Source organism: Quercus suber, unplaced genomic scaffold (genome assembly GCF_002906115.3).
Source record: "Quercus suber isolate HL8 unplaced genomic scaffold, Cork oak 2.0 scaffold_28, whole genome shotgun sequence".
NCBI classification, from domain to species: Eukaryota; Viridiplantae; Streptophyta; class Magnoliopsida; order Fagales; family Fagaceae; genus Quercus; species Quercus suber.
The window spans coordinates 2,079,147-2,097,142 of record NW_027069493.1 but is presented as its reverse complement, the minus strand read 5'-3'; the positions used below and the strand labels follow the sequence as shown (position 1 = coordinate 2,097,142).

Below are 17,996 nucleotides of genomic sequence, written 5' to 3'. Positions count from 1 at the left end.
TCGTATATTTGTAAACAGAAAATTAGAAGAAAAAGTTGCGGCCCAATGGCAGCACTGCAAATAGAATTGAACTGCTGGGCAATGGCTTAATTAAGCTTCGAATTGTTTTTTTAAGCTACTAATTTTCTAGTTATCATTGTCAGCCGTGATGTCATATGAGTTTCACCAACCCCAATAACCTAATCTCATCCAATAAAAATCTGTAGCCAAATCACAATATATTGAATCGAGAAAATATAGGACCGCAATTTTTTTTGAAGGGATTACTAACGTATGTTCATGGCATACGTTAATAACGTATGTTTATGTTTATAGTATACATAAATCATTTTAAGAAATTTTTATTGAAAAATAAAAAATGATGGGTAAGTTAAAAATTTGGTTTTTATTGTTTACACTATATATTAATTTGGTCTTTTATCTTTTAATTATGTTAATTTGATCCTTGACCTTTTCAGTATCATGTTAATTTAGTTTTTGTGGTTATATTTTGGATGAAAAAAAATTGATATGTCAAAGCAAATTATAAAAAATTACTTTATATGCCACGTCAACTGCAAACGGTATTGCCAAGTCCTATTGAATTACTTTATATGTCGCTGTTGTTGGATTTTTTACAATAATCATCATCATCACCACCATTATTCATTACTCACAATCATAGTTCACAATAATGTGCAGGGCAGATATGAGATACCACACACACACGCACTCAAAGATGCCTTTCTGCCTTTTATTTTTTTCTCCTCACAAATTCAGAATTGAAAATAACTTTCTTTTTTCTTCTTTAATAATGGTCTATGCTACGGAGTTGCCGGCTGCAAAACACAGACAAAATGAAGTCAATATATATATATATATATATATCCATCTCTTCTTCTTCATCCTCACGCGAACTACTAGAATCAAGATATGAAATTGCAGACGGCGGAGTGGACGGCGGCTGCTATAGGTTCGTTTCTCTCTCTCGTCTCTCTCTTCGGCGGCGCGTTTTCTCTCTCTAGTGGGTTACGGGTTGTGGGTCGTTGCTCTCGTTGAACGAGAACCTGAATAGCTTGTTGGTGCTACCATGCCGCTTGATTTTTTTGTAGGTCACAGTCTTGATCGCCATCAGATCCGTCCTCGATGACCACGGCGGAGGAGCTTGATTTTGACATGTATACGACCCGTTTGCCCTTGTCATCGTCTCCATCAAAAGAAGTCTTTTCGGAGGAGCAACCTTCAGATTCATCATCTCTTTGTTGATTAGGCGAGTCATTTAGATCCCACATTTTTTGTTTCAGTCTGTGAAAGACATGTTTGTTATTTTAGGGGGAAGATGAGCCTTTAGTGTTTTGTTGTGGTACAAATTCTGATCATTAGTCATTTCTTTAGTTTCACTCTCATATAAACACCAGAATATATGTTTGTCTTTGGTACAAAAATTTATTAAAAAAAGAAGATCTTTGTTTCTGGATAAATAAGAGGAGATGTGTAAGGAAGACAATAGTGAAGTGAAGTGTGAAGAGGGTAAGACGATTACATTCAACAAAAAAAAAAAAAAAGTTAAGACAATTACGAAAATGAAGGAAAGATAACTCGCCTGTGTGAGCATTTTAATTTGTGTTTGTTTTAATATGATATGGCAATACTGTTGGTAGATGACGTGGTTTAGAAAGTAATTTTATATTATTCCGTTTGACACGATATTTAAAAAATGACGGAATGGACTAAATTGAAATGGTACTAATAAATTTAGGGACTAAATTGACACAATTGAAAGGTTAAGAACCAAATTGACATATGATGTAAAAGATAGAGATCAAATATGTAGTTTACCAAAAAAAATTTACTATTTTGATAACTTTTTCAATCCTCTATAAATTTTTTTCTAAAATAGATGATTAATGTAATACCCTAACAGTGAAAAGGGTACACTAATTGGACCTTTTTTTTTTTTTTTTTTTGGTATTATAACTTTGCAAGAAAAAAAATGAAGAGTTTACGATGAAAGTGGCAGGACAGCTAATTACAAATTTGCCACATAAAATACTTGTAAAAAAAAGATTAGTACTAATATATATATATATTAGAGAGTTTCAACCCATGATGTCCGTTTCCGATGATAGACACTAATCTGTTTTTTTGTGTCCACAGGAATTGAACCCTAGATATCTTATTTAACTATCAGAAATTTTATCAGTTGAACTAACTGAAATTCACATTAATATTAATATAACTCACATTATTTTATATTTGAGCACTTATAAGCTATCTTATTTTTCTTTTTCTTTTTCTATCAAATTTAAAGTTATCTATTTTTTTAATTTAACTTCTACTTACTATTTTTTAAAGATTTTATTTAACTTTTACTTTTTATTAATTTTAATCAATTTTTAATATTTAATCAATTTAAAATTTTTCATTTTCATTCATAAAAGTCGGCCCCTTACTAAGAGAAATGACTACTCATCATGGACCGGCAAAAATTGGAAATTAATTTCATTTTCCAAACAATATAATTAGTAGGCCACTTTTTCAAACTATATTACTTACTAACATCTTGGGCCTAAGAGGCTCGATTTTGGGCTTATAAACCAAGCCTTTTGAGGCTCGGTTTTCATGTTCTGAGGGAGTCTGACCTGGCCATTTTCCATGTGAAAATCGAGTCTTCATACTGACCTTTAGAAGCTCGATTTCTGTGGTCTAAGATTTCACGTAGATGCCACATGGAAATCGAGCCTTAGAGGATTGGTTTGCTAAAATTGAAACCGAGTCTCAGAAACTCAATTTTTAAATTGTGGTGAAAAATTACTCTACGTGGCAATCATGTTTGGGTCCCTATATCAAATCTGGTTTTTTTTGTCTGGGTCTCTTGGGTCATACACATTCAGCAGGTCTTTCCCCTCTCTCATTCCCTCTCTCTCTCATACAATCCCAACACTCATTGTAGTCTTTCCCTCTCTCACTCCCCCTCTCACTCATACAATCTCAGCACATTTGCACATCCTCATGTCAGGTAAGGGTCTGTTGGTTGTTTAGTGCATATAGTGTTAGTGGATTTTGCTAGTGTTAGTGTATATAGTGTTTAGATATATTTGTATCATGGGTATGTATCATGACTTTTATTGTTTGGTTTTGATATTTGTCTTTAGTTTTTTTTTTTTTTTTTTTTTTGCTTGAGTATGAAATTATAATCATTGATTGTTTTTTTTTTTTTTTTTTTTTTTTTTTTTTTTGCTTGAGTATGAAATTATAATCATTGATTGTATTGTTAGGTTTTTATCATAGGTATGTATCATGAATTTCTTTTGTTGTTTGGTTTGATATTTGTCTTTAATTTTTTTTTTTTTTGTTTGAGTATGAAATAATGATTGATATATTTAAGATGTATTGTTGGTATATTTGTATTGTTAGGTTTTTAATGATTGTATTGTTGTTTGGTTTGATATTATTATTTATATTTTTGCTAGAGCTAATTTGAAATTTTGTAATGAGGGTGAGTTTTGTCTTTAGATTTTTTTTGTTTAAGTATGAAATGATAATGATTGTGTGTTTGTATGTGATGTGGGGTGAGTATATGCAAATGTGGGGTGACAAGTTGTAATTTTTGAACTTTGAGTAGATAGAAAATGTTTTGCAATTGATGTTAAATGAAAGTGATAAAATATGTCACTAACATATTACACTTGACTCTAATATGTTCACAATCTTTGAAGAATATTGATATAAATGTATACTACGGTAGACCCCTTGTCAATCCTAGAAAGATTGATGGATTCCCATTTAGAGGGCCAGGTATTGAATGTTACTACATGATAATACATCGTAAGTTGAAGACGTTGAATGATTTGAAGAGGAAAATAATGGAAGAATTGAATTTGAACCCTGCTTGTTATGACATAAAGATGATTTATCATTACCCACAAGAAGTCCTTCATGAATGGATAAATTACGGGTATATGGCGCTCAAAGAAGACAAACATGTAAAGATCATGTTTAATCGAATCCATAAAATGCCCCAAGTAAATGCTGCTGAGTTGTACGTAAGTTCGGAGTCGCTTGTAGAAGTTGATACTGAGGAGGTGTAACAAACAACTACATCTTTACAATTTACAGTTCTAGATGATGGATGCACTACAATGGGAGGCTATACAATAGGAAGTTATATGCTCTCATCTCAAGATCATGCTACCAATACTGGTGAAACACTCAAACCTCAAGAGACACATTTAGGGGAGGAAGACGAAGACGAAGATCATGCTGCGAATAATGGTGAAAATCTTGATGATATGGATGAGTATGAAGTGAGAATTGAGCGAGGTGACTTTGACAGGGATGTGGATGACCATGAACTTGTTCCCAAATTTGAAGAGGAAAATATGGAGTACCATATTGGAGATGATGCGGACGATGATATTGGCGTCCAACATGATACAAATATGACTACTGCCTACACACCTCTTGCTGAGTCATTCTACGCAAATACTTGAGAAAATATGGTTGATCCTTCACATCTTCAAATACCATTTGTTTCTACTTGGAAAGACGGGATGCATTTTAGTAAAGGGTTGGCTTTTGCAAATAAAGAGGCGGTGAAGTGTGCATTGATAATATACGCAGCAAAGGATAATAGAAATTTTATTATCCGGAGGTCGACCAAAACTAAATTGTGCGCCGCATGCATTGACACCAACTGCAAGTGGTACGTTGGGGCATTCATGAAGGCTAAACTTAATGGTTTGTGGATGGTCATGTCTTATGTGGGTCCACACAGTTGTATACCTTTTGGCCTGCGAAGAGATAGTAAAATGATGGATTCTAATTTTATTGCATTAGAAATTTTGGAAAATTGCGACAAAATCACACTGCTCGTATTGATGAGCTTTGGGAGATCATACATACTATGTATAATCATGAGCTTTCTTACTATAAGGTATGAGACGCAAAACAAAAGGCAATTGCTAAGATATTTAGGGATTGGGAGGAGTCTTACCAAAGGTTGCGAAAGTTGTTGATGACATACTTGGATTAGGATTCGGGTACCCAGTACAACTATTTCACCATACCTAAGGGCATAGATGGTATTACGTTACTGCGCTATGTATTTTGGGTATTCGCTCCATGCATTGCTGCATTCAGATATTGCAGGCCAGTGATCAGTATTAATGGGACTCATTTGTATGGTAAATATCGAGGGGTGTTGATGATTGCAATGGCAACCGATGTTAACCAAAAGGTTTTGCCTCTCGCCTTTGCTATTGTGGACAAGGAGTTAAGGCTTAGTTAGGGGTGGTTTTTAGAGTGTCTTAGGATTTTGATATGGCATGTGATACCTGACGATGACATTTGCATTATTTCTGACCGACATAAAGGTATCAAATGTGCCATTGCAGAGTGGCCTAGAGGTGATGATGGAAGCTAATGGGTATTTCACCGATATTGCCTTCGACATGTTGCTAGCAATTTCAACACACTTTGATGACCCGACTCTAAAGGCATTGGCCTTGAAAGCTGGATATGAGACTTATGAAGCTAAATTTGAGTCCATAATGCAAACCATTAAGAATGTCGAGATTAATGCATTGAGGGGTGTAGAACTTGATGATCCCCATATTGCATGCTATATGACATAGACATATCTAATGAGTGAGGATCTGGATAAATGGACCCAGTCACATGATGGTGGAAGACGTTACGGGACAATGACAACCAATATCTTTGAGTGCTTTAATGGGGTACTTAAAGGTGCCCGTTGTTTGCCCATTGCTACTATGGTTGAGTTCACTTGGTGCAAATTTGTTGCATATTTCCACGATCGACATAAAGAAATTACTTTTGATCACTCTCAAGGTAAGGTGTGGAGTGATTATGCAATGGGAATCTATACCAAAAATGCGTCGAAAATTTCAAGACAATATCTAAGGAATTTCAATCATGAAACTGGTGTATATCAAGTGGTTACCCCTTACAACAACCATAGAGGTGGAGGGGGAAACCACATTCATGAAGTGCACGTATTTGCTAGAACATGTAGTTGTGGAAAGTGGCAAAACATTAAGATCCCTTGTTCACATGCAATTAAAGTTTTTTCTAGGTCTACACCTTGATGCAACTAGCTATATTGACCCATGTTACAGTTTGGACAACGCCATTCATACATATGCACATCAACTTGTGGTGCCAAGGTCAGAGTCATTGTGGAGGGAAGTTCGTGGACCATGGTGGGTGCTGACCCACAGTTGTTGGGGGCCAAAGGTTGTCCTGTAAAGTCAAGAATAAGGAATGAAATGGATAGGGTACGGTGAGAATGGGGAAGCAAGAGGCAAGATGATGACTTGATGGAGATTCAACCGAGGCAGCGATGCGGAGTGTGTGATGAAGAGGGGCATAACTGCAGAAGATGTCCCAATTCTCGTGGGGCTTCGACAAGCGATAGTGCTACAAACTAGGCAAGTGTTGTCGCTATTTTTATATAATATGCTCAAAATTTCATTTGCTTTTGGTTCTTTGCATTTGGGAACTAATGACTGTATTTTAATGTTTGTCAGGCGAGCGGAGACTCGATTTTGGAATGGCATTGTACGTGGGAGTTGTGGTTATCTTCGGTATGGACAAGTGCTAGGCGACTATGTAGATTATGTTGTATCAACTTAGTTGTTATTTTGTTTATGGCTGAATGTTGCTATAATTGAACTATTTGCTATCCATTGTACTAGTTACATTAGTTGCGTTGTGCAGTGTTTCCCTATAATGCCAGCAATGCTTTGGCATTAGTAGCTAGTACTTTGTCTTTCATGTTCATACATAGCTAGTAATGTTTTTTTGTGTGCCTCATGTAGTGGTTAAATCTGTTTGTTCTATAGCTAAGAGGCCAACTATGTATGCCTAGGAACAGTAACTGTTTTAATCTAGTTTTTTGCATCTGATGTATTCTCCCTTTGATTGGTATCATAATAATATATATATATATATATTATGTATGTATCTAGTTGTTTACAACCCATGTGATGTGTTCTGGATCTGGTTTATTGTTGTAGGAGAAGAAAAAAAAATTTTGGTTTACTGTTGCAAGTGGGAGAAAGGGGAAAAATAAAAATCCCAGTAGAAATCAAGTCTTTACACTCGATTTCCATTTGGGTGGCATGTTCGTAAATAACCTGCCAGTATTAAAAAAAAAATTTGCCAGACAAATCGAGTTTCAAAGACTCAATTTATGTTGGACTTATTTACCACAGTGCCACTCCAATGGAAATCGAGTTTTAGAGACTCGATTTCCACTGGAAATTTTTCTAGTGGCAGTTGGCCGTAAATAGTTTTGAACTCTCGGCCTGGTGCACTCACTGCTAGAGAACTCGAGTGTCTCATGCTCAATTTATACTGGTTTTTGCATTTATTTATTTATTTATTTTACATAACGGAAATCGAGTATATAATACTCGAGTTCCTTTGGAAATTTTTTATTTTTATTTTTACAATTTCAGAACTCAAACACTTCCCTGCATCTTCTCATCTACAAATTCACGCCTTTACCTTATAAGACAAAAACTATATACTAGTATTACCCCAAGAGAAAATTCCTAGGAGAGCAACAGTGTAACTACTAAACAAATGCTTTTGCATCATCATCTTGTTAAACCAATAAATCAAAATCTACAAAACCAAATACATTGTACTAAAAGGTTGCATTTAGCAACAAAAGAGTAAAATTCCAATACATGGGATTACCCATTACATGAAAACTGATCTCACTTGTTATTATTAAAACATGGCACTAGTTTAGCTTCAGCATTCTACATTAAATGAGGTACAAAATGACATCATAAAGCAACTCTTCCCCTGCTAGTAAAATTCATGCCGATAAATACATGGTTGGAATTTTTTTTTTTTTAATGGAAAAAAGTTTCTATACTCTGTCCAAACATTTTGGGGGAAAAAAGTACCGTGGGATCATGCAATCCATCCCAAAATCATATTGGTGCCACCCTTTTTTTTGACATCCCAAAGTTCAGACTTCAGGAGCTTGTTAACTGACAGCTTCCTATAACTTGGATGTGCCACAACTCTTTGCTACATCAACATGCCAAGCCATGCAATCAAGACTGACTGTCATTGCTGCTGATGATATCTCCCAAAAATTTAAGTGCCGGAACACCTCTAAGCTCTACATCTACTAGTGGTGCCTGGATCAATTCCAAGCTGGAGATGTGATGGCTGAGGTGACTGGATCAATACCTTTCTTTTCATTGCCCAAAAACAGATGTGATGGCTGAGGTGGCTGAAGCTATTTTCTGTCTGAGCTGCAACAGCCAATTTGAATGGAAAAAACAATGTCAATGAAAATGGAAAACAAGACTACAAACATTGCCTTGGAAGTAGTATGGAGAACTAGTTTAAAAAATTCTTCTGAATTCTAAGAAATGCTTACATTTACCAATCCAATCCAATAAAGTACAAATAATCAAGCAAGGACCATTAGGTAGCCATGATTACTGACTGTCTTACACCTTGGAAATATTTTTTGAAAGCTCTGTTTTATCCTATACCAATCTGAAATAGGTCGAAACAGGAAAACAAGCCAAAAGATTCAAAACAACGTGGTATTTATAGTACATTCCAAAGGGTTACCATACCCATATGGTGATTCAGTACAACATATTTCAGTCATACTAGGCAGTACAGTCCGAAGTATGTGATTTCAGGACAAGTTATACGCATGCCATCCCAATAACCCCAATGCCATTGATATTGCCATCAACAACCTCCCCGCCCCCTCCTCTCATCTTTTCTCTCTTCCTCAACATGCTTTAATGATTATAGTAAATAATTTTTTTCTAAAAATTTACTAAGAAGAACTTATTCAGGTTCTTATATGGAGGAAAAATGTCCAAGAAATAAGTACCAATACCAATTTCTTCACTTTTTTAGCATTGATGTTTAACTGCACACCAATAATGCAAATCAATTATGAAACCTTAGATCAAACAATTAGTTACTTCTTTTCATGTGAATGTACTAATATATCAAATTTCAAGCCCCAATATTTATGTCAAGATACCTGCATGATATCACACGTGCATCTTATTTCATATTTTAAATTTCTATATCTACGTGACAACCTTAGTTATAAGGTTGCAACTAATTTACAAATACTTCATGTACTAAGGATAAAATGTCACCTCGAAGATAGCTTCAGCTTCACAATCAAATGCTTTGCAAAGAATTTCATGAGACTTCTCATCTCCTATCTGCACAAAAAAGGTAAAACTATTAAAAGATCAACTAACCAAATCTTGGTCTATTAATTCAATGATGCATTACGAGGCTCAATAGCAAATTCAGATATATATATATATATATGTGGTAATGGCCTTTGAAATTTGAAGGGTTGTGGTCTAACACAAAATTTACAGGTTTTTCGGCAAGTTTTACAATTTCTTGTATAAACCAAACACTTATGATCATAAAACAACAAAATTTACAATAAATCAAAGCTGAGCCAAAACTTTCTATATATACCAATATTCCCAAGTTCATGACTTGTTTTCAGAAGTTCCTAAAATGCATGTAGCATTTAAAGTACAAACCATGTTATCCAGAAATAGGGCAGTCTGAAGTGCATTTGGATACTCCTCAAATTTTACATAAATCATGTAGGCAGTATCTAGAACCAACATGTCATCAGGTCCAGGGAGGTATCTGCATTATGTTGCAATGTGAAATGTCATCAAGGTGGGAGAGAGAAAGAGAGGTGAAATAAACAACCCGAGTCAAAAGATTGTAGGGGTTGGTTTTAAACCTAGGTTTTGCACCTTCATTAACTTTTCCTATTCATTTTCTATCATGGATCATAGGGGTTGGTTATCTTGCACAAATTGTATTTATGTAGATTTCTGAAATACTCCTAACCAACTCTCTGGTGTCACAAATAACAGCTTGTATTTACAGTAATCAGAGCATAGCTCTCTAACAATCTCCTGCTGTTCTGTCCATTCCATATCAGCACTTAAGTAAGCAGCAGGTATGTTTGCCTAAGTGCAACTCAAAGAGAAAAAAAAAAAGAATATCGTTCAATAAGCAGCACATAAATAGTCCAGATGGTATTGAAGGCTGCAGACGTCAGTGATAAAGCAAACATTACCTGCAATAGATGCATTATCTGATCTTGAATAAGTGACACGAGGGGAGACATTACCAATATTATGCCTGGACAGACAAGAGCAGGGATCTGCAAGGACAGTTTTAACAAACAAACAAGCCATAAGATTTATATGAGGACCAAATTGTCCCAACCAAAGAGTAATCAGCAAGGGCTGGAAAGATAAATACCTTAGGGTTTGATATGCAAAGGAGACCAAGAGCCAAAGGAACATCACGGTGAATATTCTGCTATCCATACTGCAAAAGATGCTCTAATGAACAAAGTGCCATCTGAAGCCCCAATTAATAAATTATATAATTTACTACCAAAAAAATAAATAAAAGTAATTTATACATGCCCAATTATCTAGAAGCCACGACCTGAAGCTCCACCCATTTTGAGGAAATGCCTTTTCAGTAAAAGCTCATTGGCAATGGACTATAAAAATTTACAAATGGTATCATTAAATTGCCTTTAAAAGAATACCTTAAGAACATTCCCTGCTCCAGCATAGGCAGAGGAAAGTAATGTCATATCACAGTATTTTCTGATTTTTTCATTAAAGGTCTTAGAAACTTCAGCCGTTGCCTCCACATGCATCCTGGCAAACACCAGAGACAAATTGAAAGATAACCAAAGGGTTAGAGTCCTAAATTGCCACTAATTGAATCTTGTTGTCTTACACTAAATGAAATATAATTTTGATCCCCCTATTCATAAAATAAGCTCTAAGCTATCATCAGAATCAGTTTGTTTTTAGCACTATTATCTTCTTGCTTCTTTTATTTATTTTTATCCCTTTTAAAGGACAGTTTTCTCCCAGCCAGCTTTTACACATGAGCATGCTTCAACCTTGAAAATTGTATGATTGCAATCAGAAGTTTATACAAATTTCTTAATAACATAATTTCTTAATGTCAACTGAAATTATATATCATTATTCAAAAAGTGAGTGTTAAACTGACCTCTAGTAAGAACCTTGGTAGAATGGACTATGTGGACAAGTGGTGTTGACATCTGTATCTGATACCTCCCAGTAAACTGGTGGCTTGACTAAGTTAACCCTATCCAAATCCAACACAACCTCTCCACGAGCTTTGTCATAAGGTTGATCAAATGCTCTCTCCCACAATATCTTTGTCTCTTTCATTTCCTTTTCCTTCACACTTTCCCACACAGTTACTACCTTTCCCATATCACCCTCCATCTCCTTCAAGTCTTCTGCATATACTGTTGGGTAGCTCTAATTTATTCCACCCCACAAAATCAAAATTGTACTCCTATTAGAGATACTTATTTTGACTTCGAAAAAAAAAAGGTGCATTGAGTAATAGAAAGCAACAACTCATGATAGTACAAAAAGAATTGACACATACTAAAAATGAATAATCTAATAAAAGCAAATAAAGTTAATCCAGCAAAAATGAGATAGCATTTTTCTCAGTGTTTTCTTTTTCTTTATGGAGTAATACTATTACTAAAAATTTATTTTGCACAGTTTTGAAAAATAAAAATCATCTTTAGAATTATAAAACGAGGTTCATAATTGTCAATTGTACAATCCTCCCCCTCCCCTTTGCGCCTCTTACTTAATTTTTAAAATATCCAAACAAAGGGAAGGGGTAACCATTCCCCTCCTTTTCCTTCCCTCTCCTCTCCTCCCCCCACCCCCCACCCCCCGGGCGACCGGGACCCTCAACTCTACTCTTTCCTCTTGCTCAAAAAAAAAAAATTCCAAACACACTGTAAATTAGTTAACCACTCAGTTGTATAATCTCACACATAACATGCTGAAGCAAAATTTAAGAATTGGCTCTTATTTTAATGGAACAGGACAATGTAATCCTATATTTGAAGCTACTATAAATGTCAAGACAATGTTTCTTGTGATCTCTACAATGACTAACCTAAAATTAGCATACAATAGACAAGTTTTTTGTCATTACAATCCTTAGGTATAACATTCACTAAAACTAGTTTTTCTTGCTTCCTGCTCACTCACTCTCACATCAGTCTAAGACCATGTACCTTTGACATTGAGCAACCAATCATAGGTCTTTCAAATTTAGACATCTCATTTGAGCATTTCAAGGCAAAGGGTGGTTTTGAATGCTTCTAAAAATGGTAGAAGCCATCATGGCACTAATTCAATCAATCTATCAAACACTACAAAGGCTGTGTCTGCAGAGCATTAAAAAAACAAAGGCATTGGTAAGCTATAAAGATATTCAAAAGGAAATAACTTAAAAATTAAGAACCAAAATCAGTTAGAAGGACTCCAACTGTTGAATATCTAGATAAAATTTGATGCTCATGCTCAGAACTTGAAATCAGTTGAAGTCACACAAATAACAAATTCTGGGATATGCAAGGAATCAGGTTTTTGCAAAAATGGTAGTGAACAGAAGCAATAACCAGTTCATTACTAGCACCAAATCATAGAACCCCATAATCTATAAGGACACTTTCATGAAAGTACATAAATAGCCTCCCCAAGGTCACACAATTTTTCAATATGGCACTCCCAAATGACACATTTTTATTTTACCTTTGTTCCATACTAAATATTACTACCCCCCACTAAAGGCATGAATTATGATGCAGCCAGGAAATAGTAATACTACCTAAATCTTCTACCAAAAAAATAAAATAAAATTACAGCATATGATCTTTAGGAAAAAATACCAGACCTTATCAGCTGCTGCTTGGAAGGTAATATGGCCCCCCCACTCACCAGATCTGCATAATTCAATATATCAGAAACTGAAGATAGACATCTTCTCTACCAACGAGCATCAAGAAAATTTTTTGAACTTAAAGATTCCAACTTTACCATTCACACTGAAAATCACCCATTTTTTCAGGAATCAAAACCTTTATTCTTCACAAGCTGGTGCTCAAAGAAAATAGGTAGCAGCCCCAACGGTTAGATAAGCTAGAAATTGCAATTATGGCTCTAAAAGATGCTTTTTTTAATGTTGAGAAAAAAAACCCTGTTGGCACTTCCTGTGAATCTGAAAAGTGAAAACCCAGAAACTGATTTCCACAAGGACTTGGCTGTAGTAATGCATAAGCAAGGAAGCAGGAATTAACCTTGTATTCCTTAATAACAAAAGAACCATAGATAACCACAAAAACGTGAATATCTACCTCCAAGATAACAGCAGCAACAATATCCTTGTTGGAATAGCTACCTCCAGCTAATGTCCCAATTGTATCATTCACCTAGTTCCAATAATGTACGTTAAAACCACATTGAAAACAAAAATAATAATATGAATTTTTCAACACCAGATTGAAATATCCAGTTAAAGGAATAATGTATCATTTGAGTTACCTTTTTTGAACCTTACGCTGTCTTGTATAATGAGGAGGAGGTCTTGCATGTCCTTCATCGGATGCCTCGGGCCCAGTTTTGTGTTCATGTTTGCGCCTCCTGTCCCACAAGGAGGTGTCTTAGATATGCGTTTCGGCCGACCTTCTACCACTATAGGTAACCCAACAGCCTGTTCAGCTTGAACATGGGGTGGGTCAATGCTCGAAGAAGGGCTAGTAGACGTATTGTGGGAGGGTGGCTCCTGCTGCATGTCAGGAGGGGTTGGACCAATACCCAGGTCAAAGGATGGAATGGGTGACAGCTCAAGAAATGACCATGGGGTGGGTGGACGGATGTTAGACTCAGGACATGGATGTGGGGTGGGTGGAGGGATGGTGGGGCTAGGGTATGGATGTGGGGTGGGTGAAGGGATGGTGGGGCTAAGAGATAGATGTAGGGTGGATGGAAAGGGATTTGGGGTAGGGACAACCCGAGGGGTAGCAATAGGCGGACGTCCGGTAGGAGTTGTGCTCGTGCTTGGGCTCTCAGTAGTGCTTGGCCTCTTAGTAGCCGCTGTCGCAGGAGTAGCTGCGTCCTCATTCGGGGCCTCAGGGTCTGAAGGTTGTACACGGCCAATCTCCTGCACTGCATTTAGCACATCAGTAATGTCCTTGTGGTCCTCCGTGCCCACTAGGTGATAGCTCAACAAACAGAGGTATCCTTCAATCTGCACATGAAAAAACCAAGTACATTAGTAATACAATACCAAATCAACAATGCCAATGAATAATAAAATAAATGTTGGTTCTGAATTGGGCTAGCAATTATTGCAAATTATAGGGAGACCAAGTGTTACCTTTGACTAAATTTAAATTATCTTTTCTATTAAAGATGTAGCTAGCGGATAGTGTAGATAGAAATGCTAATTAAAAATTCAAATAAGCAGAAAATTAAAAATGATAAAAATGGGAAGAAGAATGTATACCATAACTCTAAAGGATGAAATAGGAAATATGACCTTAGAGCATCTCAAATTAGATTTTTAAATCAACAAAGTTCTCTATAAGGAATCTTAAGCAGACAACAGCTTTAAAAGGGAGGTTTGATGCTAAGCATACATTGGACCACAAATATCATGTTCTCTAAATAGTGGCTTCATGCTAAGAGGTATGGTAACATGTAGAAGACATGGAGAAGTTATCATTAGAGTCAATCTAGCACCGGGGACATCAATGAACCTCCAAGTTACCCTTTTGAACTAGTCGAAGTACTTATGCTGTGGAGGCATATCATTAAGCACTACTTCACAATGCCGTTGAAGGCGATTACCTCACTCTATGATATGTACAGCATGTTTTCACATCCAATCAACACCGACCTTCCCCTTCAAATCAATGGCATGAAGCACAGTGTCAGTGTCAACATCATGGGAAATTTCTTGGATCATCCCAAATTGAAGAACGACATGATCTGGTGTATGTTTCTCTACTAGGTGGAAACATACAAGCGGCATCGTTGCCGTCTACACGAACCTCCCTGCAACTCACCATGGTGGAAGGTCCTCTAATTCGGCTTCATATGACTGCCACAGCACCTACAATAGCCCAAAAACAAGTACACAACACATTTGGCAACTATGTTTATATTTGAAAGTTCACCAAACGTATATCTTGTTCCTAAACATGTTAAACAAGGCATTTTCATACTTGGCTTGGCAACATTGAAGCTATTTGTTGGTGATACCTATCCTTGAAGATGTGGGCAGACCTGTTTTTTTTGTTTGGGACCCACAACCACCTATAACAATCAAGAATAAGGGATCAGTATCTAGAACTTTTCTACTAAGATAATGTTATGACTAAAACTATAATGTAATCACATATAACTACTAAGATAATCTTATAGATATTTACTCAATTAATAATATCACTAGAATAAGAAACAATCCTTAGAGCATCTTTATCAGATGTTGCAAAAATTATGCCATTTTATCACACCAAAGCCCTACTTTATTATTTTACCACATCATTTTACAACATCTCATTTATCAGATGTTTTATCATTCAATTCTATACATTAAAATAATATTTACTACACTTTAAAATAATATATTATCCACTCCTCTGTTATAATCAACAACAGCAACACCATCAACGGCACAACCACCTATCCAACCCAGTCACAGCCTCGCCGAACTAGCCACGACCACAGCTCCACCGAATTAGTCACAGCCACCACCCACTGCACATTCCAGAAAAACTGAAGTCCACCCACTACATAAACCAAAACCCAAACACGACACAAATCGAAACCCACAAAAGCCACACAAGCTGAAACACAAGCCACCACACACGGCACAAACCGAAACGCAAGCCACCACACACGGCACAAACCAAAACCCATGAAATCCCAGCCAAATCCTCCATGACCCAAACAAATCCCAGCCAAACCCCAACCCAAACAAATCCAGCCAAACCCCAGTCAAATCCTCCGTGACCCATCAACTGCCTCAACCAATCACTGACCCAAAACCTTCATCACCACCACCCATTGACCTTCAACTGAAAATGTAGCTTCAAACGAAAACCCATTCAACCAAAAACTCACCTTCTGCCGAAAGCCCCTTCCACCGAAAACCCACATTTAACTGAAAACCCAACAAAAAAAACTCACCTTCAACTGAAAGCCCTTCCACCGAAAACTCACCTTCAACCGCCTGACCTTCAACTGAAAATCCACTAAAAAAAAAACCACCTTCAATCAGAAACCCACCTCCGCACTAAAAAAAAAAAAAAAAAAAAAACCCANTGGCCCGCTTCAACCCAGACCCAAACGGCCCACGCCGAGGACGCATGATGGGTCCGAGGATGACCCTATCCTCAGTTGTCTGAGACCTCAGTATGAAGAAGGGGCAAGCCCTAGGCGAACCGTCACCTCGACATTGAATACGCTCACCTAACCCTTCTGGCCGCATTAATGGGGATGTAACCCCTTGACAGAGCAACATCGATCAGGGCGAACCACTGGAGCATGGATATGGCCTCTGATGGGACGGACGGTCAGAAGAGAGGCCAATAGATGATCAACAGGAGGAGGAATAGAGGGATATATAAGAAAGGTGAGCAAAATGTAAAAGAGAGGGAGAGGGAGAAAAAGCCTCCTTGGCCATGGGCCGAGGAGCATCCCCCAGTTGTAAATAGTTCTAAGTATTTTTCAATAAAAGAAAAGAGTTCATGCTTCGTGAACGCCGGCCAGCGCCTAAACCTTCGATCCACTCTCTACAAATTCATTGTTCTGGGTTTGTTGGGCCTTTAACCCGTATCCTTTGGGCTTGAGCAACAAAAACCGGCCCTACAATTGGCGCCGTCGGTGGGAAGGATTAGTGCGTTGGCCGGCGCAACAGGCGATGGTTCTAAGTAATCGTTCTACGGAATATTGGTGGTGATGCAAAAAAAAAAAAAAAAAACTACCAAACAAACACTGCAGAAAGATAAAAGTTCAAGACAGAAGATTCAACAGCAAAGAAAGAAAGCTTGATATTATTTCATAAAAAGAAAAGCACAAAATACAATCAGAAGCTCAGACAGGCGTGTTTTAAAACTACTCCTACAAGCTAGTTCTACAATCAGAGGCCAAGTGGACCTGTCCTAAAACTAGCTAGAGGGAAGTGTCAACCCGTACTCTTATTGGCATCAAGAGAATGGGAGAACTTGACAATAAGGGGGGAAGGGGCTGAGGCTGGCTCGCTTCAAGGCCACCAACAACTCCTTTCTTAGTGCGGCGGAGCTTGAACAAAGCGAGGAGCAGATGCAGGGGCTCCGGGACGCCCTCCCCATGATGTTCCCTTGATTCTCTCCAATCCTCACGAGTATTGGCCGTTGGAGACGGCAACATTATGGCACCAGCCATGACATGAGTTCGCACGTCTCATCCGTCGGGGGTGCGCTCCGGGGAGAGACATTAGGTACTTCAGCGACATCCCTCCTGGCCACCGCGTACGGCACTATCAGCATTACGCCTAGACTCTGCCGCACCGGAAGCCCAGTGGGGGCTGCGGTCACAACGGCTCTTGGCACGGATGTCCTCACACCCGCCCAAAGCCGCCCCATATCTACCAACTCCGGTCACAATTCCGGCGGGATTATTAAAGGGGCTTGGGGAGCTGAAAGGGCGTGTTTTCTGTTTGTGTTGGGAAGTTCATGAAGTATGGAGAAACTATCCCCCCGGGAAGCCTTATATAGAGGATGAAGGTTGGTGAGAATTAATCCACGCAGAATTCGAAAAGAGAGTTACCATCAGGGCTAATAATGAAACTACCAAATTCCAAGGGGACCGTAGACCACTGGATTTGTGTTAATTCACGAGGACATTAATGAAGGCGCGTCTCGCACACCGAAACGTCAAGCGCGGAACACGAACGGCCAAGGGACGCTTCGTAAATGAAAAAGATGGGGACTCGAGCTGGAGGCGAGATCAACGCCACGTGTAAGATCATAATCCGACCCAAGGAGGAATCTTCTCCAATAAAGCGGTCTAAGGACAAACCCCTCCTTGCAGAAA

General features: G+C 37.6%; 1 protein-coding gene and 1 long non-coding RNA gene across 2 annotated transcripts; one reads left to right on the top strand and one right to left on the bottom strand.

The window, feature by feature from the left end:
- The first annotated feature begins 624 nt into the window (after nucleotides 1-624).
- Nucleotides 625-1,463, top strand: LOC136066160 (uncharacterized). Its single transcript, XR_010627624.1, has 2 exons — nucleotides 625-952; nucleotides 1,092-1,463. It is a non-coding gene; the product is annotated as an uncharacterized LOC136066160 (long non-coding RNA).
- Nucleotides 1,464-7,580: 6,117 nt separating this feature from the next.
- On the bottom strand, nucleotides 7,581-14,949 carry LOC111993030 (extensin-like). The gene is made up of 11 exons (XM_065770213.1): nucleotides 14,815-14,949; nucleotides 13,458-14,163; nucleotides 13,271-13,345; nucleotides 12,954-13,177; nucleotides 12,811-12,859; nucleotides 11,086-11,363; nucleotides 10,607-10,721; nucleotides 10,309-10,410; nucleotides 10,121-10,207; nucleotides 9,159-9,227; nucleotides 7,581-8,279 (listed from the first exon to the last, which is right to left on the bottom strand). The coding sequence occupies exons 1-3, from the start codon at nucleotides 14,947-14,949 to the stop codon at nucleotides 13,338-13,340; spliced, it is 849 nt and encodes a 282-aa protein (XP_065626285.1). The 3' UTR covers nucleotides 7,581-8,279; nucleotides 9,159-9,227; nucleotides 10,121-10,207; nucleotides 10,309-10,410; nucleotides 10,607-10,721; nucleotides 11,086-11,363; nucleotides 12,811-12,859; nucleotides 12,954-13,177; nucleotides 13,271-13,337.
- Between the last annotated feature and the right edge of the window lie 3,047 nt (nucleotides 14,950-17,996).

Excerpts from the sequence above, each read along its gene's own strand:
- LOC111993030 (XM_065770213.1), bottom strand. The coding sequence starts at position 14,949 with ATGCCGCTTGTATGTTTCCACCTAGTAGAGAAACATACACCAGATCAT. Across the intron at positions 14,164-14,814 it reads CCATTGATTTGAAGGGGAAG|ATTGAAGGATACCTCTGTTT; the intron begins GTCGGTGTTGAT and ends TTTCATGTGCAG.